This window comes from Rhinatrema bivittatum, chromosome 7 (assembly GCF_901001135.1).
Source record: "Rhinatrema bivittatum chromosome 7, aRhiBiv1.1, whole genome shotgun sequence".
Lineage (NCBI taxonomy): Eukaryota > Metazoa > Chordata > Amphibia > Gymnophiona > Rhinatrematidae > Rhinatrema > Rhinatrema bivittatum.
This window is the reverse complement of record NC_042621.1, coordinates 233,941,262-233,963,592: the sequence shown is the minus strand read 5'-3', so window position 1 is coordinate 233,963,592 and position 22,331 is coordinate 233,941,262. Positions and strand designations below refer to the sequence as shown.

Sequence of the window (22,331 nt, the reverse complement as noted above, 5' to 3'; positions counted from 1 at the left end):
GGGTTGATGTGATGCTAGTCATGAAACTCGGTATAACAAAAATAATAAATAAATAAATAAATAAATAAATAAATAAAATGATACTCCACTCCAGTCTCCTGCCGTCGAGTCTGATGAGGACCCCATCTATCAAGTATGGGAAATTCTGGATGTTCGCCGTAACCAGTATCTGATCGCTTGGGAGGGGTTTGGTCCAGAGGAGAACTCCTGGGAGCCATCGGCGAATATCTTGGATAAATCTTTACTTCACCACTTTCATCTTCTGCATCCTAACAAGCCGGGTCCTTCCAGGCGGGGGCGTAAGGGGGGGGGGACTGTTGTGGGTTCCGGCCGCACTTACTCGTGGCCAGACCCCCCTACCTCTTCCACGTTGCCGGCACAGGGTCTCATCGGGGCGGGCAGCAGTACACGGGTCACGGCGCGACTGCCTCAGGGCGTCGGGGAACAGTGTCGGGAGAGATGAGGCGAGGCCCGCCTCTTAAAGGGGCCGCGACGCCCAAACCAGGCCGGCCCTGGAAGATGACATCATCAGCCAGGGAGATTTAAACTCCCTCTGAGGAAGGGAAGACGCATTTGCAAAAGGTTCCAGTGCTTGTCTGCTGTTCTTCTGGCTCTCCTGTTTCCTGGCTTGATTTTGGATTGGATTTGGATTTGCTGCTCGCCGCCTGCCTTGGACCTCTGCCTGGATTTGGATTTCGTTGCTCGTTGCCTGCCCCGACCTGTGTTTGGATTCGGTCTGCTGGCCTGACTCGGATTGGAACTCGGACTGTGTTTGCCTGCCGCCTGCCTTGACCCTTGCCTGGAATTCGGACTGTGTTTGCTTGCCGCCTGCCTTGACCCTTGCCTGGAATTCGGACTGAGTTGCTTGCCGCCTGCCTTGACCCTTACCTGGAATTCGGACTGTGTTTGCTTGCCACCTGCCTTGACCCTTGCCTGCAACTCGGACTGTGTTGCTCGACGCCTTCCTGGGGCCTCCTTGCTGGTTTGTGCTGCAGAACTTTCCACCCTCCGGAGACGAGCACACCTGGGCGCTATAGGTGGATGTCATCCCTCGTCCCGGTCTAAGAATCCACTACCATAACAATTTCGGGAATATCACACAGCCTAACACTAGAAAAAAAGGTGTAGTTATTTCCGGCGTTAAAACCGTCGGTGCGATATTGCCCCTCATTTTACTAAATCCTGCCCAAACTCCTCCCTGATCCCGCCCCTCCCAAAAATTTGAATTTGTGCCGTGTGTTACTGTTCATATCACATGCGTTGTGGCATTAACGCGTGCGTTAACACATTATCGCACACGTTAACGCAATAACGCATTTTGATGAATGACTAAAACTCAATATAGGTCCCCAAGACCTATATCTCTCATTATTTAGGTACGAAAATGTATAAAATATAGGAAAATATGGATAACAGATGTATTTAATTTTCAGGAACCAAATAAATCTAATGAACACATATTTTATGGTAGAAGTGTATAAAAATTACTGAATAATTCTTACTAATTGATTCATGAACATTTATGTTGCAACATTGTTCTCACATTCTCATAAAATTTCCTTTTAAAGTTTGAAATATGAATTTAAAACATAGTTGACTCCAATACTTACCGTTTAAATGTCTGAATTTTATATATAACTGTTAAAACGATGGACTCTTGTGATTCTTTAGCTGCTTTAGCACTATCTATTAATTTGTGACGTACCTAAAATATAGAACCAAAAAAAAATCTAAAATCCAATATAAATCATAGTAACATAGTAATAACCACCGTTCCATGCAGATTACCCCCAAGCCTTATGTTAAGGGTAGTAAAGGCCGCTTTGTGGCTGTTACCCCCAAACCTTATGTTAAGGCTAGTAACATTTTCAATCATAGCTAAATTACTGCTAGCAACATTCTTGATAATTTAGACAATGCTGATTGAAAATGCTTTCCTTTTGGATTTGGCCATAGAAGCAGTCATGTGCTTTTTTCCTAATGCCTGCATATCAGTATCCTGGACATAAAAGACAGGGTCCAGCACTGGCTGTCGTTTAAATCCAATTCCCATTTTAACCCTCGCCATCAAAGCGAAGAGTAATGTGGTAGAAGCATCAAGGCTAATTGGTTCTGTTAACAGTTCTGCCCTTAACAGTTACTATCTTTAGCAGAAGAGAGGATAACTTTCAAACAATTGCATGCAGCAGCATATATACGCGAATATGGCCACGTGTAGTTTTACCAAAGTATTTTATAACCCACGTATATCACATACACACATATTATAAAATATGCATATCTTTACCCCACAATATATGTGCGCATGTAAACTCAAATACATGCAATCCACTGAAAGCGATTATTTCAATGTATTGAACGCGCACACTTTTATTTTAAAAATATACACATATATATTTTATGCATGAAAATAAAGTAGAACTTACTTGCATAAATCAAGATTTATACACTTAAGTTGGTATATTTTAAAATATATGCACGTAAGTAAAATTGTAATTTTTACCATCAGTTCACCAGGTCCTTCTCCAGCTCATCAACACCTTCTTGGGTCTTCAACCTGAACTCCCCCCAGTTCATCCAGACCTACCACCTGGCCAATAGTTCACACTGGGGTCAATATTCAAAGCTGGCCATTTAAGTACTTTTGCCGGATATAACTTGTTTGGCTAAATTACATTGTATATTCAGCGGCATGGCTAAGCCACTGAATATGCTCATATATTTCTGTGCTTAGCCATATAAGTCATAACCGGCTAAGTTTAGACCTGCTCTGTGGCTCATCTAAACTTAGCCTAAGACCGAATATCAGTAGTTAGGACATAACTTGTACGGCTAATTCACTTCACCCCAATTTGCCCACTATAGGCCCAGAAGTTATGTGGCTAACCTTTTAGCTGAATTAGTGACTTATATGGCTAAGGGGTGGCCACTAAACATAGACGCATATTCAGCAGCTGCTGTCACATAAGTTACACTTATCCGGTTAAATAGCACTGAACGCACTTTGAATATTCACCTCACTATAAATACATTTAATATGACTTATGCAACATAATTAGCAGATATAAAATTAAGCGAGCAAGCTGGCAAATCTATATGCATGTCTTTTAAAATAGCAACTTAAACACATGTTGGCCCCACTCCAGAATGCCCCTAGACTGCCCCCTTTCTATGCATATATATGTGCATGCAAAAGCAAAAATATGCACATATGTTTGAGGTTTATATGCACGTATAGGCAATTTATGCATGTATCTCTCTGAAAATTCACTCCTAAAAATTTTTTTCTCATTTTAATTCAAAGGACAAGTATTATGTCATTTCACAAGACAGGCCTAGTGCTCACTCAGGTGACAACTGTTCATTTGCCAGCAAACTGTTCTTATGTTTTTAATATAAAAATCCTGCTTTAGGACTGCTGGTCATATCTGTCACCTTCCCAGAAACAGAAGAGGAGACCTGAAAATTAACACCAAATGCAAAAAAATGCAAAACTGATATGTTTACCTTTGTATACAATATATATAAAATGTTTACTTTCTGAGAGATCAGAGTGGGCAAAGTGAAATATAGTTTGCTTTGCTCTGATCGCACACCTTCAGAATCTTCCCCCATCTGAGATTAAATCTGCTTTTAAGCTGGAAGGAGGGTTACAATATTTGCTGCTAACTGCTGGCTGATAAACACCCTGGTTATGCCTGCCAGAATGGCCAAAAAAACAAGAAAAAGGATAAAGAAAAATAAAAAAAATCAATGAAGGAAAATTGCGGATGGAAGTCGCAACCTGGAGAAGGAATCCCTACAGGGTCAGCAATTGGCAAACTTAAAATGGCAATGGTAGATGTATTTGAGCCTGGGTTTAAAAAAATTGTGGAGAAAATTGAAGAAGTTAATAAGCGTATGACGTATATGAAATGAGATTTTTGGTTGTGGAGCAGCGCATCTCTGATAAACAGGATGCCATACTTGCTGCAAATGGGGAGATCACTGAACTGAAATGTATGGTGTTGAACCACAACAAATGGGAGGAAGACCTTGAAGTCAAGTCTCACCGCAACAACCTGCAATTTCTTGGTATTTCCGAAGGTCCTTTAATTTTTTTTTCTATTTTAATTTATAGTTTGCAGATAATTAATGGGAGACTGGTGCTACATGTTTATGGCTATACCTTTGGGTCCAGTGAAAGTGAAGTTATACAAGAAAATCTCCTTTTTTTAGTTCTTGTAGAACACAGGAAACTGCAAAAATGGTGGGTAGGGGAGGTAACATATGTCTTTGCCTCTACAAAAAAGGATGGTGCGGCAATTTTGATAAGGAAAAATTTGTCTATGGTGATCAAGCAGGAAATTAAGGATCTTGAGAGGCGTTATATTATCCTGATAGCAGAACTTTATAGGAAACTTGTAGCCATATGTAATTTATATGCCCAAATGAGTACTGTCATTCCATTTTTGTAAATATCATTAGACTATTTTTGCCAAACACAGAGGATTGTGTGTTTTGGGGGGGGGGGGGGATTTCAATTTGGTACAAGATCCTGACTTGGATAAATCACACCCACTTATAGGAGAAAATCTGCAGGGATCTAAAGGGATATCTCATATAAACACCAAATTGCACTTGGTTGATGCCTGGAGGGTGGTGCACTCTTTGGAAAAAGATTTTACCCACCTTTCTAGGGCACACACTACATTTGCAAGGATAGATTACATTTTGACTTCTGCAAGCTGCTTTTCAAATGTGACGGAGGCAAAACTTGGAGAGATTAGATTATCAGACCATGCACCAATTTGGCTGAACTTCAAGATCCCTTGGGAGGAAAGGAATATTACAGGTTGGAAGTTTCCTTATTTTTTAGCTAAAGCTTTCAGTTTCCATGCGTTTTTAAAAGAGAAAGGGGCAGATTATATTCACAAAAATAGGGAGTATTTACAGGATCCTATTTTATTTTGGTATGCTGCTAAAGCATTCGTGCAAGGGGAAATTATTTCCTTTATTATTAAGTGCAGGAAGGATTTAGATGGGAGAATTTTGGATTTGGAAAAACACTTGAGGAAGCAAAAAATATTTGCCAAAAACAATTCGGTCAAAAATAAGGAAGAATATCTTTCTATTCAAGTTGTTTTGAATTCAGCTTTACATCAGAGGACATCTAAGAGTGTTATGTATTATAAATTTAACCTACACCAATATAATAATAAATCTCATAAGATGGCAAACTTGATTAAAACTTCATCAGGGTCAATGTTTATTCCTACTTTGTAAAATGCTTGGGGTAGGGAGCTAACTCAAACGCTAATATTTTGAAAAAAATTGAATAGTTTTTCAGAGGTTTGTATACCTCAGAAGGCTTGGATGGCTCGAAATGTAGAAATTCGGGGGGGGGGGGGGGGGAATTGAGGTTGGGGCCTTTTTACGATTCTCAGTGGACTTTTATTGAATAAGTCTCTTTCGATTGAGGAAATACAAGTGGGGATACAGAAGGCAGCCAGGATGAAGGCTCCTGGCCCTGATGGCTATAGTGCAGAATGTTATGGATCTGATGCCGGATGGGCGGAGACATCAGATAGGAGTTAGCAATCTGTTGTGAATCTGCTAGGGTGTTAGCAATCTATTATGCTTCGACTCCTGAGAGGGAAGGAGTTAGCATTCTTGTTATGTGCGAGCTCCTCAGGAGGGAGGAGCTAGCACTCTGATATGGTTAAACTCCTATGAAGGGGAGGAGTTAGCAATCTTGTTAGGAAAGCTCCGTGTTAGAGCTAGGAGTAGCAATCTGTTGTGTACTAGCTCCAGAAGGAGGTGGAGTTAGCAAGCTGTTATGAATCTATTGCTGAAGACTCCTGGTAGGAAAGGAGTAGACATCTGTTACCAGCGGAGTGCTTGGAGAGGACACTCAGCTGGAGAGCAATGTAGATAAGGTGAATCCTTGGGCCGATGGCAGATGACTGCGCCCCTAGGAGGATATCCTGAGAAGGACCACCGGCTAGGCTTGAGTATGGAGACAGACACAGAATTCTTTTATTAGACAGGTAGTAGAACCACCAGAGGTGGCAGTAGTGAGCTGCTTTGCCCGGCAGGGCTGAAGTCCCTCAGGTACTGGAACCACAATCCCAGGGTAGCTGAGCTGTAGAGAAACTATAGATAGTGAGTAGACAGGGTATGCTGTGTTCCTAGCCAGAACTAGATGTCAGATCTCACATAAGATCTTTAGAAAGCTCAGTAGCTGGAAAGGGTTAGGCCCTCAAGGAGAGAGTACCTGGTTCCAGGGAAAGCTCTGGGAGAGTGATGGTAACTTACAATTGTCTGTATCTGTGATAGCTTCCAGGCAGTAGAGAATCTTCAGAGTGTTCAGGAACATGGGCCCTCGAGGAGTGAGTACCAGTTCCTATCGGCAATCTGAAATAGAGGAAGGAGTGCGAGGTCCCCGAGGAGCGGGTACCCCTGGTAAGTCCGAGGAGGCAGAGTAGCTTAAGTAGTGAAACCCTTTGCTAACTCGATCCGTTAGCAATTTCTGAGACCTTTTATATTGGAAGCGGATTCCTTTCCAGATCATTTATAAATATATTGAAAAGCACGGATCCCAGAACAAATCCCTGAGGCACTCCACTGCCCACTCCCCTCCACTGAGAAAATTGTCCATTTAATCCTACTCTCTGTTTCCTGTCTTTTAGCCAGTTTGTAATCCACGAACGGACATCGCCACCTATCCCATGACGTTTTACTTTTCCTAGAAGCCTCTCATGATCCAACAGGATCCAACAGATCCAACAGGTTCTCATGATCCAACAGGTTCAAGCTAAGAGGTATGGTATGTGAAGAAGTGTTCCTAAAACCCCTCCTTAACCTGTATGGGATCAAGCGAGAGAGAAAGAGAGCTATGTGGTAAGGACCCAGCTGAGCAGGAATAAGGATGCGGATCCAACTGAGAAGAGACAGGCTCAGTGCCTCCAGAAGAAGGCAGTTCCTGTCATATCTCTATCCTAAGGTGAAAGAAGTGTAATTGATACTGCTGGAGGTAAGCAGTTTATACATTGTATACTGATTTATGTTATAATAAATCTGGAATCTTTGAAAATAAAGAAGGCTGGAATCAGTGTGGATTATGTCTCCAGGCTAGAAAGTTTATTCAGCTATCCCACAGTTGGGCACAAAAATATTTTGTGGTACCAAAACTTAAAGAATGCTTTTAGATATATTATGAGAGTAGATTAGTACATGTTTTAGTACATGTTTTTCACCGCCGCGGTTTTTTCGGGGTCGGCGTATCCTGTTTAGCACGCTTTGTGCCAGCTGCTGCCGTGAATGCAGCTTCAATTTTGCTCGATTTTAAAGAAGACATCTTTCCTGATGTAAGCAGGTAATCCCGGCGCAATTTCTACCCAGTTGGAAGTGGGTTCGGCAGTATAATTGAGAAAGGTCTGGTGGAGCAACGAGATTAGATGGCCATCTTAAACGCCGCGCAAGAGCGCCCCCATTTTCTGGAAAATATCAAAGCAAAGCCAAGTTGGTTTTGTTAGGGGACAATATGCCTTAGCAAATATTCAAATGCTTTTTGCAGCTATAATTTCTTGTAAAAAATCTTTTACCCCATTTTAGTGGTTAGTTTTGATGCTGAAAAAGCATTTGATAGAGTAGAGTGGCCTTATCTTTTATGTTTTCATAGTTCAAATGGGACTGGATGGTCTTTTCGGTAAAGTGATATGTTTGCTATATAATAACCCACAAGCAATGGTTTTGGCTAATGGGGAAGGTTTTAATGTATTCAGGATAGGCAGGGGAACTAGGCAGGGATACCCCTTGTCTTGGCTGTTGCCAGCCGAAGTGTGGACCCTAGGCCGAGGCGAGGTTAGTGCTACCTGCGAGGATAAGCCGCAGGTCCCTGCCGTCGGTAGGCGGAACTGGAGGTACAGGAACCGGAAAGGAATTTACCTCAACGAATAGAGTCTAGAAACATACCGAGGTCAGAGACAAGCAGCAGGCAGGCAGAGTCCAGGAACGTTCCAAGGTCAGAGACAGGCAGGCAGAGTCCGGGTACGTTCCAAGGTCAGAGACAGTCAGCAGGCAGGCAGAGTCCGGGTACGATCCAAGGTCAGAGACAGGCAGCAGGCAGGCAGAGTCTGGGTACAATCCAAGGTCAGAGACAGGCAGCAGGCAGGCAGAGTATGGGTACGATCCAAGGTCAGAGACACAGACAGGAACAAGAAGAATGCTCAGCGGCAGCTACTCACAGAGGAGACTTGTTGCAAGCAAAGCAGACTGCCGGGGCCCAGAGTTATATGGAGTGCCGGGCCTGACGTAATTTCCCAAGATTAGGGCACTTCCTGGTCCCGGGTTCCTTTAAGAGGCGGGATGAGCGTCTGGAGGCCCACCAACATCTGCGTCCATCCTCGTCGGAGCCCCGAGCAGAGGAGGTGCCTCGGGTGAGACACCTGAGGAATTGCCCCGGATGGACCAGACACACCGGTAAGTAGGACCGGTCATGTGGACGTGCAGCTGGCCTGCACAACAGTACCCCCCTCCTTTTAAGCCCTCTCCCAGGGGGGTTGGGTTTTTGGGGGTGTGCAATGTGAAACTGGCACGAGAGGTTTCTATCTAGTATGTTGGAGGCAGGTTCCCACGTATTTTCTTTGGGGCCAAAGCCCCGCCACGAGATGAGGTACTCCCAGAGGTTCCGACAATGACTGACATCCAGAATCTCTTGAAAGTCAAAAATCTGATCATCCTCCATTGAAATCTTGGCAGGTTTATGGAACTTGCGAGAGGGCCAGGAAAGGATGAGGGGGTTTCAGCAGGGTTGTGTATCTTGAGAGAGGATGATAGCCGCAGATGGTAAGAGACTGACTCAATGCGGGGCACGACAGGAAAAAGACCAATATAGCGAGGTGAGAACTTCATAGACAGGACCCTAAGGCGGATGTGGCGTGTGCTCAGCCAGACTTTTTCCCCTGGGTGAAATCGGGGCGCCGGTTGTCTGTGGTGGTCCACAGTCTTCTTGGCCCGTAGGACAGCTTTGTGGATCAATTTCTCAGTCTGTCACCAAAGGTTGGGCAGATTGGTAGCTGTCAACTGGTCGGCAGAGGAGGGTACGGAGAGCGGTAAGGAAAGAGAGGGCAAGAGTTGTCTCCCATATACTACCTGGAAGGGAGAAGTGCCAGCAGAGGAACTGATGTGGGAATTATGCTAGAATTCCACCCAAGGAAGGAGGTCTGCCCAATTGTCCTGGCTGGTATTGGTAAAAGTCCTTAAGAAGGTTTTAAGAGTACAGTTGAGTCTCTCCACTTGCCCGTTGGCCTGGGGATGGTAGGCATTGGTGAGTCCTAGATGGATATTACATTTCCAGCAAAGGGATTGCCAGTATTTTGCTGTAAATTGTACATCTCAGTCAGAGATGATATGATGGGGAAGACCGTGTAAACGGAAGATATGGGAGGTAAACAGGCGTGCCAGTTTTGGTGCGAATGGAAGACCTGGGAGAGCCACAAAGTGAGCCATTTTTGAAAATCGATCCATGACTACCCAGATGACGATACAGCTGTGGGACGTAGGAAGGTCCACAATAAAATCAGTAGATAGGTGTGTCCAGTGCTGTTTGGGGACAGTCAAAGGTTGCAGAAGTCCCCACGGTCATCCTACGGGCAGCTTGTGCTGGGCACAGGTGGGGCAGGATTCCACATAGGACTTAACGTCACGTGTCATGGATGGCCACCAGTAATATCGCTTCAGTAGCTCCAGGGTGCAGTGTTGCCCCAAGTGTCCAGCCACAAAAGAATCATGGGCCCACTCCAAGACTTTTTGGTGATGTCTAGTGGGAACTACTGTCTTCCCAGGGGGTACAAGTGTGGCCGCAGCTAGGAGAATTCAGACTGGATCTATGATGTTTGCTGGTGGATATGGGGTTTCATCAGCTTTGAAAGAGCGAGAAAGGGCATCTGCCCTGGCATTCTTTTTGGCCGGGCAGTAACGCAGGTCAAAATCAAAGGGGGCAAAATAAACTGACCAGCGGGCCTGACGGGGATTAAGACATTGTGCCTGATGTAGGTATTCAAGGTTCTTGTGATCTGTGAGGATCGTGATTCGATGACGTGCCCCCTCCAACCAGTGCTGCCACTCCTCCAAAGCTAGTTTAATGGCAAGAAACTCCTTATCCCCTAAGCCATAGTTAAGCTTGGTGGAAGTGAACTTGCGTGAGAAAAATGAACAAGGTCGTAGGGTCCCGAAGTCTGCCATTTGGCTTAGCACTGCTCCTACTCCCAGAGAGGAAGCATCTACTTCAAGTATGAAGGGGTGTTCTGGATCAGGGTGCCGGAGGCACGGTTCTTGTAAGAAGGCTTGTTTGAGCCTAGAAAAGGCTAAGCATGCTTCCGGCGGCCAGTTTCTGGCATCAGACCCCTTCTGGGTGAGCACAGATAGGGGAGCCACTAGATGACAGAAATGAGGAATAAAATGGCAATAACAGTTTGCAAATCCTAAGAATCTTTGAAGGTCCCGGAGGATAGAAGGTTGGGACCATTCCTGGATGCAGTGAACTTTTTTGGGGTCCATGCAGAAGCCTTGGCAGGACACAATGTAGTCCAGGTAGGGCAGACTCTCTTGCTCAAATGCGCATTTCTCGAGCTTGGCATAAAGTCGGTGGGCTCGCAGGCATTGCAACACTGTCCATACATGTTGTCGGTGGCTCTGGATGTGACGGGAAAAAATAAGGATGTCATAAAGATAAATGTCCACTGAGTTGTATAGGAGATCTCGAAAAATCTCATTCATCATATGCTGGAACACTGCAGGAGCGTTACATAGGCCAAAGGGCATGACGAGATACTCGTAGTGGCTGTCCCGAGTATTAAAGGCAGTCTTCCATTCGTCCCTCGGCCTGATACGAACAAGGTTGTACGCTCCACGCAGGTCCAGCTTTGAAAAGATTTTGGCAGTTTTGAGGCGATCTAGAAGTTCCGTGATGAGCGGCAGGGGGTATCTATCCTTCTTTGTAATAGCATTGAGGCTACGATAATCAATACATGGCCTTAAGGAGCCATCCTTCTTGGTAACAAAGAAGAAACCCGCACCGGCAGGTGAGGTGGATGGTCGGATGAATCCTTTATCGAGATTTTCCTGGACGTATTGAGACATGGCCATGGTTTCCAATGGGGAGAGGGGTTACACCTTCCCCCGGGGAGGAAGCGTGTCTGGTAGGAGGTTGATGGCACAATCAAAATGTCAGTACTCGGGCAGGATCTTCGCTTTACTTTTGGAGAAGACATCTGTGAAGTCTTGATATTGCGGCGGAAGGCCCAGTGTGGTGGTAGCCAGAGGAATGGCTCTCGGAGGATGCACATGCTGCAAACAGGTTTCAAAACATCGAGAACCCCAGATGACAAGCTGGAGGTTTTCCAGTCGAGCACAGGGGAGTGTTGTTGGAACCAGGGCAACCCCAACACCATGGGGTGTATCGCCCCATCAAGGACATAGAAGGAGATCTGCTCCTTGTGCAGGAGTCCAGTGCGAAGGTGCAAAGACTTGGTCGTGAATCTGATATGCCCCGGCAAGGGCTCTCCATAGATGGAGGAAATGTATAGAGGACGATCCCGAGCGCTGATGGGTAGCTGTAGTTCTTCCACAAAGCCTCTGGTAACGAAGTTCCCCCCGGCCCCTGAATACACTAAAAGAAATGAGGGGATCTCCCCTCCATCCTTCAGAATGGTTACCAGGAGAGTCAGTTGTGGGGAGGTGTGGGTGCAGCCTAGAAGCGTTTCCCCTCCGGCGACTCGGCTGGTTCGTTTCCCGACTTCTGGGGGCACGTGTTCACAACATGTCCTCTGCCAGCACAGAAAAAACACAGTCCCAGACGGCACCGGCAAAGTTTCTCTACGGCCAAGATGTGGGTTCTTCCCAGCTGCATGGGTTCATCGGCTTGTCCAGAAGAAGATGCCTCCATGGTGGCAGGGAGAAGAGGACGAGAGAAGGCAGGTGCCAAAGGCAGGAATCTGCGCGGGGGACGCAACTCCCGAGCACGTTGCTGAAGAAGTCTATCAATTCTCCCTGCGAGGTTAATCAGGGCGTCCAGTGACTCTGGTAACTCCCGAGCATGCCAGCTCATCCTTGATGCATGGTGACAAACCCTCAAGGAAGATTGCCCGCAAGCTGTCTTTGTACCAATTTAACTCTGAGGACAGAGTGCAGAATTCAATGGAGTAGTCTATAAATGGCCGGGTGCCCTGGCGGGGATGAAGCAGATCCGAACTTAACGTGGCTGATTGCCCAGGATCCTTGAATACCTGCCTGAAAGTTCGCAAAAAAAATTGGATGTCCTGGAGCATTGTGTCAGCTCGCTCCCATAAGGGTGATGCCCAGTCAAATGCCTTGCTATCCAGTAGCGAGATGATAAAGGTAGTTTTGATGGCATTGGTGGCAAACAGTGCCTGTTGTAAAGAAAAGTGCATCAGACACTGATTCAAAAATCCCTGACAAAGTTTGGGGTCCCCGGCATACCTGGGTGGTACCGGCAGATGCAGAGGAGTGGGAGCCGCCAACTGAGCTGGGGATGCTGGACGAGTTGGGCCATGGCCATCGTTAGGGCATCAAGGCGTGCGTTAAGGCGATCCATGGTAGCTGAAACCACCTCAAGGCATTGCTGCTGCTGCTGCTGCTGCTGCTGCTGCTGCTGACGTTTCTGGGCTAACCCGGGAATGGCCCGGAGTCCAGAAACATCCACCAGGTCCATGGCCTTACAAACTGTTGGCTGTTGCCAGCCGAAGTGTGGACCCTAGGCCGAGGCGAGGTTAGTGCTACCTGCGAAGATGAGCCACAGGTCCCCGCCGTCGGTAGGCGGAACTGGAGGTGCAGGAACTGGAAAGGCCTTTACTTGAACGGATAGAGTCCAGAAACGTACCGAGGTCAGAGACAGGCAGCAGGCAGGCAGAGTCCGGGTACGATCCAAGGTCAGCAGGCAGGCAGAGTCCGTGTACGCTCCAAGGTCAGAGACAGGCAGCAGGCAGGCAGAGTCCGGGTACAATCCAAGGTCAGAGACACAGATAGGAACAAGAAGAATGCTCAGCGGCAGCTATTCACAGACCTGTTGCAAGGGAAAGCAGAACCTCTGGGGCCCAGAGTTATATGGAGCGCTGGGCCTGATGTTATTTCACGGGACTGGGGCTTCCTGGTCCCAGGTTCCTTTAAGAGGCAGGGCGAGATTCTGGAGGCCCGCCCGCGCCTGCGTCCATCCTCGTCAGAGCCCTGAGCGGTGGAGGCGCCTCGGGTGAGATGCCGAGGAATCAACGCAGAGGGACCGGACGCACCGGTAAGTGGGACCGGTCACGTGGCCGCGCGGCCAGCCCGCGCAACACCTTGTTCCTGCTCCTGTGTTTACTGGCTTTAGAGCCTCTTCTACAGATAATTTGCTAAGAGGGGCGCATACAGGGGCTATGTCTGTGTTTCCATAACTTTAAATATGCTGCTTTTGCGGTTCATTTCTTAGGTTTTTTTTACGAATCCTACCTCCTCTTTAGGAAATGTTTTAGAGATTATTAAACAATTTGGGTAATTTTCAGGATTTAGATTTAACATGGATAAATCAGAGACTGTGGCTTATCCTGACTCAATATAGATATATACCAAAAGCAATTGAATTAAAACAAATAAAACTCAATTTAACACCATATTGCATTTTATTATAAGGATATACACAACTGGTATACAAAATATAAATCCCTTAAAGATCAGTGCTGTACTTAGAAGGCCATTACTTATCCATGGTCACTAGCAGCAAGGGATCTATCTACTGTTTGTGATCCTAACAGGTTCTTGTGACCTGAATTGGCCACTACTGGATCAGACTCAGTATGGAAAGTGTTATGTTCTTATATGTCTTATTTCTTAGCCTTCTATGATTCTAGGAGAGGATCCCAAAAAGTCCCGGTAAATCTTCTTCCCCCCCCCCCTCCGCCAGGATCCTTTCCTGATCCTAGAAACTTCCAAGGAGAAGTAAAAGTCCTGGAGTGGACCTTTGGATCAAACTGCTATCACAAGCAAAAGGCCTCGTGCATGCACTTCATAAAAATATAGAAGCCAATGATAAGAAAAAGGCTATCAGAAAGGAAAAAATACCTACTGTACCAGGATGAAACTCATCTTGAACTACAATGAAAAGGCATGAACTAAAGCAAATAAATAAACAAACCGAAATAAGAAACAGCCTACGAATGTTTCCGATAAGCTGCCCGCAAAAAAAAAAAGCTACCAGTTTCTAGCTCAGTGGGGCTAAATAGAGGAGGCCCAGACTCCCTATCAATCCCCTGCATACACAAAATGGCCTCCTGCAGCGGAGTTCCTGTCCCCAGTGGAAAACAGGCTGCTTGGATGCCTGCCAATGCGGATCCTCCCCCAGAGCCTTGGAATTGCTGCTCTGTGGCATTCCACTCCTTCCCAAACATGCTCCAAAGAGTGAAAGTGGGCCTCCTGCTTGTTGCTTCTGATTCCCCCGGGAACTGCAGAGCGTAGACTCCTTCCCACAACCTACATAAACAGCCTAGACTCACTCTCCTCACTAATGCCTCAATGCCGCAACTGGGATTAGTAAAAAAAAACAAAAAAACTCCATTCAAACTCACCCAGCCTTCCCCAGAGCTCTGAGTATCAGATTCTGTCAGCTGCTGGCTCTAAACGTCTGTGTGCCATCTACTCTTCCTTCCACTGCACTTCTCTCTTTTTTTTTTTTTACTTTAAGAATAAAACAAGGACTGCTCCTTTCATGCCCTTTTTTTTGGAAGAGGACAGCCTGAGCAGGGGAGGGATGGGGATACTCAGGAGCCCCCTCTCCCAGTCCAGATTCTGCTCAACTGAGGGAGTGAGCCTGAGCTTTCACTTCAGGAGCTGTTTAATAGCTATCATGCAGGCCTGGGGCAATGCTCAACTAAGGAAGGGAGCAGAGGCTGTCACTTCAGAAGCTGCCCAGCAATAATCCATCTCTTCCCAGACAATACTCAACTGAGGGATGGAGAAGAACTTTCACCTCAGGAGCTATTCACTAACTGTATGTTGATGTTCATCCTTCTTAACTAAATCAAAGACGATCTACCAGAGATTAATAATGCTGGCAGGCTGAAGTCAGCATGGAGGCATATAAGGGATGATGTCAGCAAACCTGATAATCTCTCTCTCCATCTGCTGGTGATTGAGAATATCCCATTTCTCTGGACTGGTCTGCTTGGATGAAGAGGACGTTGTATTTTGACTGCATTTAGTTTAGCGTTCATTCTGTTTGAAATCTTATATGCTACTGGATCTAAGGGCAAATGGTTTGATTTGTAACAATTAAATAATTTACTGTGCTTAAAAGTGGTGGTTATGTTTATTTGATTTAATACTGGAAAAGTTGGCAAATGGACAGAGGCAGACCCTTGTCATTGAACTCAGATTATACACACATCCAATAAAGTATCTTAGCATTAACCATTTGATTTATTTTTGCTAGAATTTGCCATTGGTTCTTTGAAACTTAACTATTTTTCAGCATCTCATGCAAGAAAGTTTGTGCTAAATCCCATGATGAAAGTGTTTGCAAAAACATGAAAAGTGACAATTTTACTCAAAATTACTCAGAAAGGAAATTTGTACAATTTGCACATCCTTAAATGCAAGCCATGGCATCAGTTTTCCTGCCCCTTCAGCAGAATAGAGATACAAATTATTTGCGAAACCACTCAAAACTCCACTGCCAAACAGCTTGGATCCTATACACTGAATTCTGATGCAAGCATTCAGATCTGCACTTATTTGTAAACTATTCAAAGATTCATGGTATTTCTTTTTTATACTTTGAATATATGAATACATTGGAACTAATCTAGACTCAATAAAACAAGAAATTCCACATAGTAATAATGTAGCCTATTTTCTGGGATGCACGTGCTATGTGAATCAGAATCCTTTGAGATCCCCTGACATGTCTTGGTAAATTTAGTGTGGATAGGACCCCCAAACAAAACATTTACTAGATACACATATACTCAAATTTGGTGCTCTCATAAACCTTTTTTTCTTTGCAAAAATAGGCTACAAATGTGAGTCAGATGAAAAACTTTGATGGCAGAAAAAGACCAACAAGCCATCCAATCTGCCCAGTTATTCTGTCCACACTGCAAAGGATATATCCTAGCTGCCAGCCACAGAGTGACCACTTGCACAACTTTTCCTTAGCCAGGACAGTCTTTATCTTTTTCCTTTGTTCTCCATCATCATGGGTAATAGAGCATACAAGATTCTCAACTTAGTTCCCTCTAGTACCCACCTTTCCTATGCATAACTACAAAGCTCTATAATCTTGGTTTTTAATTATTTATTTATTAACTTTTACCAATATTATAGGAATATCTTGCATTTAGGAAACACTTGCAATATACCACATAATGGGGAGAGAAAATAAAGACAAATTTCAAAATACAGAAGCCACTAGTTATTCTATAATTATTGGTGTATCCCAACTCCCTACAGCCATCAAACAGGTCATTTAGGAGTAGTTTTATTTTGTAGAAAATTCTCCAATTGAATGTGATAAAAGAAAAATATATAATTAGTAACTTGAAGTTTAACTAGGCACTTACAATGAAATCTAAGTAAAAAGGAAGCACCAAGAGCTAATACTCTGGGCTTTTTAATAAGAAAATGTTTCCTACTCCTTGGCGATGTTACCTTCTGTGACAAATTGATAGAGGATGTCACTTCCTACCTCAACATCAATGAGGGGGACCCAAGGGTTATATGGGACTGCCTGAAAGTGGTGCTAAGAGGCCATTTGATCTCTAGGGGTGCCTACCTCAAGAAACAAAGGGAGAAATCGAAAAGGGACCTGACGGATACTATTACCCGCTTGTTGGAGCGACATCGTAGTACATTGGCTAAGTCAGTTTATGCTCAATTACAAAAAGCAAGGGGAGAGTTGCAAGCACTGGCCGATGCCGAATTAAGGGCCCAATTGGCCTTGTTGACCCAAGAGAAATTTGAATAGGGTAACCGGTCAGGGAGACTCTTAGCCCATTACCTGAAACACAAGTAAACCCAGTCCCAGATTACTAAAATTCGTAGCCCCGATGGGAGTTTCCTTACGTCTCCACCTGACATAAGACATAGATTTCAACAGTTCTATGGGGCTCTCTATGCCGACATTCCCGCCATCAGTATAGAACAAATCACGGCATATTTACAGGAGGTAGATCTCCCATGTCTGTCGGAGGAGGAGAGAACATACCTGGAACGAGAGATCTCACAGGATGAAATTGGTGAGGCCATTAGGAGTCTTAAGGCTAACAAAGCCCCAGGGCTAGATGGGTATACCCCCTCATTTCACCAAAAACTTGCCCCAGTATTATTAAACCCTCTACAGAAGTTCTTCAACTACCTTTGGGAAGGGAATCCAATGGGAGAGGGAGCCAATACAGCTGGAATTACCATTCTTGGTAAACCGGGCCGAGACCTAACGAATTGTGGGTCGTTTAGGCCGATCTCCCTCATCAATATTGACCTAAAGCTTCTAGCTAAAATTATGGCATCTCATTTAAATACAATTTTGGGTCGTTTAGTTCACACAGACCAAGCAGGTTTTATACCTGGGAGGATGGCAGCGGACAATATCCGCAAGATTGTAGACCTGATATGGTGGGTTCAGGACAAAGATATACTGACTGATTTATTATCGGTTGATGCGGAGAAGGCCTTCGATATGGTCCACTGACCATTTCTTTTCAGCACACTGAGAAAATTTAATTTTGGCCCGAATTTTTGAATGGGCTGCAGCAATTGTATAATGACCCTCAAGCCAGGGTGAAAGTAAATGGAACCTATTCTGAGGCCTTCTCCATCAGACGTGGCACAAGGCAAGGTTGTCCTCCATCTCCACTGTTGTTTGCTTTATTTTTGGAACCTTTGGCCTCCAAAGTTTGTAAGAATCCTAGCGACCTATTTCGGTTAAACTATCCCCCACTAGTCAAAAAGATTTTTCAGGACCTAGACCGTTGGTCCGGCCTATATCTTTCATGGTTTGGCTGTATAGCCTCTATTAAAATGAATGTCCTCCCTAGGCTGGGATATTTGTTTCAATCTCTCTCTATACATATATCCAATGCAATTCTTAAACAATGGGAAAGGAAGATCTTCTCCTATATTTGGAGACGACGTCCCCCGAGGGTATCTCAACTAGTCATGTTTCGCCCTAAGTTGAGGGGGGGACTAGGTGTTCCTAATCTCAGATGGTACTACACAGCGGCCCAGCTTCGGGTGGTCTTCGATTGGCATCGTAAGGGAGAGCAAAAACAATGGGGCGCTGTCGAACAGTTCATGGTGGGTAAAATGCCACTCCACACGCTCTTATGGTTATCCCGGGAAGCATGGACTCCATTACAACATATTCCTTTGTCGGTCCAAACCACTCTCACAATATGGGAGTCATGGAAGTCGCAGCTCGTGGGGGATAGGAAGTATTTTTATAGCTCCAGTATTGCAGCTAATGCTCTTTTATATAAAGGGGGCCAGGTGAAATCCCTCAGACTTTGGGAGGCAAAGGGAATTGACGGCCTGGGGAAAATCTGGGCGGGAGACCAAATAATCCCCTTTTCCAATTTGCGGGAACAATACCAGTTGCCCTCAACAGACGTATTTGCTTACATACAGTAACGTCATCCTTTCCACGCGGAGGGGATGGATAGGGATCTGGCATTGGGGAAAACCCATTTTGAGCACTGGTGTGAAAGGGCAGACTATTTAAAAAAGGGAATATCTCGATCCTATAATTTACTAAATAAGGACCCTAGCCTAAAGCCAGCCCATGTGAAAGCATGGGAGGCGGACATTAGTCGATTAGCCACTGAAGACCTATGGAGCGATATGTATGTGGCCACTAAGCAAAGTTCTCCATTTACCCCACTAGCTGAAAATAGCTATAAAGTACTGCTGCGGTGGTACCTACCTCCTGCTCGGATCCATAAATTTAAACCTTCTGAGAGCCCCTTATGTTGGAAGGGGTGTGGACATATTTTATAATATGTGGTGGTCCTGTCCTCGAGTAACCACCTTTTGGGCCAATATTACGCACACTATAACCCAAATTATAGAGATCCCAGTTACGCTGAAACCCGAGAACGCTCTTTTGAATTTACCAATAGACATATAAGAACATAAGAACATAAGGAAATGCCATACTGGGTCAGACCAAGGGTCCATCAAGCCCAGCATCCTGTTTCCAACAGTGGCCAATCCAGGCCATAAGAACCTGGCAAGTACCCAAAAACTAAGTCTATTCCATGTAACCATTGCTAATGGCAGTGGCTATTCTCTAAGTGAACTTAATAGCAGGTAATGGACTTCTCCTCCAAGAACTTATCCAATCCTTTTTTAAACACAGCTATACTAACTGCACGAACCACATTCTCTGGCAACAAATTCCAGAGTTTAATTGTGCGTTGAGTAAAAAAGAACTTTCTCCGATTAGTTTTAAATGTGCCCCATGCTAACTTCATGGAGTGTCCCCTAGTCCTTCTACTATCCGAAAGAGTAAATAACCGATTCACATCTACCCGTTCTAGACCTCTCATGATTTTAAACACCTCTATCATATCCCCCCTCAGTCGTCTCTTCTCCAAGCTGAAAAGTCCTAACCTCTTTAGTCTTTCCTCATAGGGGAGTTGTTCCATTCCCCTTATCATTTTGGTAGCCCTTCTCTGTACCTTCTCCATCGCAATTATATCTTTTTTGAGATGCGGCGACCAGAATTGTACGCAGTATTCAAGGTGCGGTCTCACCATGGAGCGATACAGAGGCATTATGACATTTTCCGTTTTATTCATCATTCCTTTTCTAATAATTCCCAACATTCTGTTTGCTTTTTTGACTGCCGCAGCACACTGAACCGACGATTTCAATGTGTTATCCACTATGACACCTAGATCTCTTTCTTGGGTTGTAGCACCTAATATGGAACCCAACATCGTGTAATTATAGCATGGGTTATTTTTCCCTATATGCATCACCTTGCACTTATCCACATTAAATTTCATCTGCCATTTGGATGCCCAATTTTCCAGTCTCACAAGGTCTTCCTGCAATTTATCACAATCTGCTTGTGATTTAACTACTCTGCACAATTTTGTGTCATCTGCAAATTTGATTATCTCACTCGTCGTATTTCTTTCCAGATCATTTATAAATATATTGAATAGTAAGGGTCCCAACACAGAACCCTGAGGTACTCCACTGTCCACTCCCTTCCACTGAGAAAATTGCCCATTTAATCCTACTCTCTGTTTCCTGTCTTTTAGCCAGTTTGCAATCCACGAAAGGACATCGCCACCTATCCCATGACTTTTTACTTTTCCTAGAAGCCTCTCATGAGGAACTTTGTCAAACGCCTTCTGAAAATCCAAGTATACTATATCTACCGGTTCACCTTTATCCACATGTTTATTAACTCCTTCAAAAAAGTGAAGCAGATTTGTGAGGCAAGACTTGCCCTGGGTAAAGCCATGCTGACTTTGTTCCATTAAACCATGTCTTTCTATATGTTCTGTGATTTTGATGTTTATAACACTTTCCACTATTTTTCCTGGCACTGAAGTCAGGCTAACCGGTCTGTAGTTTCCCGGATCGCCCCTGGAGCCCTTTTTAAATATTGGGGTTACATTTGCTATCCTCCAGTCTTCAGGTACAATGGATGAATTTAATGATAAGTTACAAATTTTTACTAATAGGTCTGAAATTTCATTTTTTAGTTCCCTCAGAACTCTGGGGTGTATACCATCCGGTCCAGGTGATTTACTACTCTTCAGTTCCTCAACACATTGGAAATTAGTACGCCTCATTATTATTGGGGCCCGTTGTGAACTAGTTATATTGTGGAAATCTTGTGACCTACCCTCTGCGATTGCATAACCTGTGGACTCTACACACCGGTATAGATTCATTAAGGCATAGTAGACGGGGGACTACACAGATATGGGCTCCATTGGAGCGCTGGCTATTCCACAGCCACGGGGGATCTCACTCTTGAACTCTTGCTCTTACTCTAAGACTTGTGAATTACTGACTGATTGTTATCCCATGGTTTATCTCTGTATTATATATACTGTAATATCTTATCTTCTCTCTTACTTGTGATGAGGGTCTTTCTTTGATGGGACCAATCCATAAGCCAACTACTCTTCCCGATGAACATGCTGTCCTTGGAAGGGCTTAGGCTCTTTCTTGTTACTATCTTTTGTTAAAGCAAATGTCAATTAGGGGATGGAGGGGGGTGGGGGGGAAAGGGGAAGGAGGGATAGGGAGTACACCGGGAAAGAGAAGACAAAGTGTAGTAATTGTTGAATTTTGGGTGTGTTCAACTGCAACACAGTTGTAAGATGACGACTGATACCAATTGTATTGATTAATGTTCACTGTCTATTGTTTATTGGTGACAGTTATTCTGTTGTACACCACATTGTTATATTTGTAATCTGCTTGAATAATCAATAAAATATAAATAACAAAAAAAAAAAGGAAAATGTTTCCTACGAGCCTGTATCTCTTTAACAACATCTGGGAAAACATCTATCTTAGGCCTGGATTTATCAAAATGCACTAAATATCGCATGAGATAGGAAAAGGGGTGTGTTTTATGGTAATAGGCAGTTTATTGCAAAGTGCGCTATCTTACCGCTTCGCATAGGTATTAGCACAAACTGTGATAAATTTTGCACTAGCTATCAGGGCCCTCCTACAACCACTGGGGGGGGGGGGGGGGGAAGAAGAGAGAGAGAGAGAGAGAGAGAGAGAGAGAGAGAGAGACTAGCCATAATGCCCTCATACTAGGTAGGTATTTGTACCTCTGTATGAGGCCCACCTGGTCACTCGAGGTGAGGTTTAGGTATTAGTGAAGGGGTTAGGGGCCACTTTGACAATCAAAGTGAGACGTACGAACAGAACAGTGCTCTCTTGTGAAGATTTGATGACCTTCGGAGTGAGGAAACTCACCCAAAGATGAGATTTGTGCAATGTTCTCTCAACCTAGCTTGATGTTACCCAGGTAGAGAGTCCATCAAGCTACCTTCAGGAAACCCAGAAGCTCCAAGCTCACTTGGTCCCAATAGCGAACTAGTAAAGGTAAAAGTTTCTAAAATAGGTTAGATAAACCGAGGGGTAGATTGAGAGGCAGGAGGGAAACTCCTTAAAGTACCTTTTATCTTCTTGCCCATATCCTGAGATAAAACTTAAGTAATGCAATGGAGAAACTTAAAAAAAAAAAACTAGCAGAAGGGGTGCGCCTCTTTGGCGCACGGCTTCAGCATACGTTGCACTTTATTGTGGCAGCCCTGGGC

General features: G+C 44.5%; 1 protein-coding gene across 2 annotated transcripts in view; it reads right to left on the bottom strand.

Annotated features, from left to right (window-relative positions):
• CFAP46 (cilia and flagella associated protein 46) overlaps positions 1-22,331 on the bottom strand; it is an 831,934-nt gene that overhangs the window by 739,354 nt on the left and 70,249 nt on the right. For both annotated transcript variants that reach the window (XM_029609979.1, XM_029609980.1), the window contains exon 8: positions 1,611-1,705. In XM_029609979.1, the coding sequence (XP_029465839.1) occupies positions 1,611-1,705 (95 nt within the window). The remainder of the gene's footprint in view (positions 1-1,610; positions 1,706-22,331) is intronic.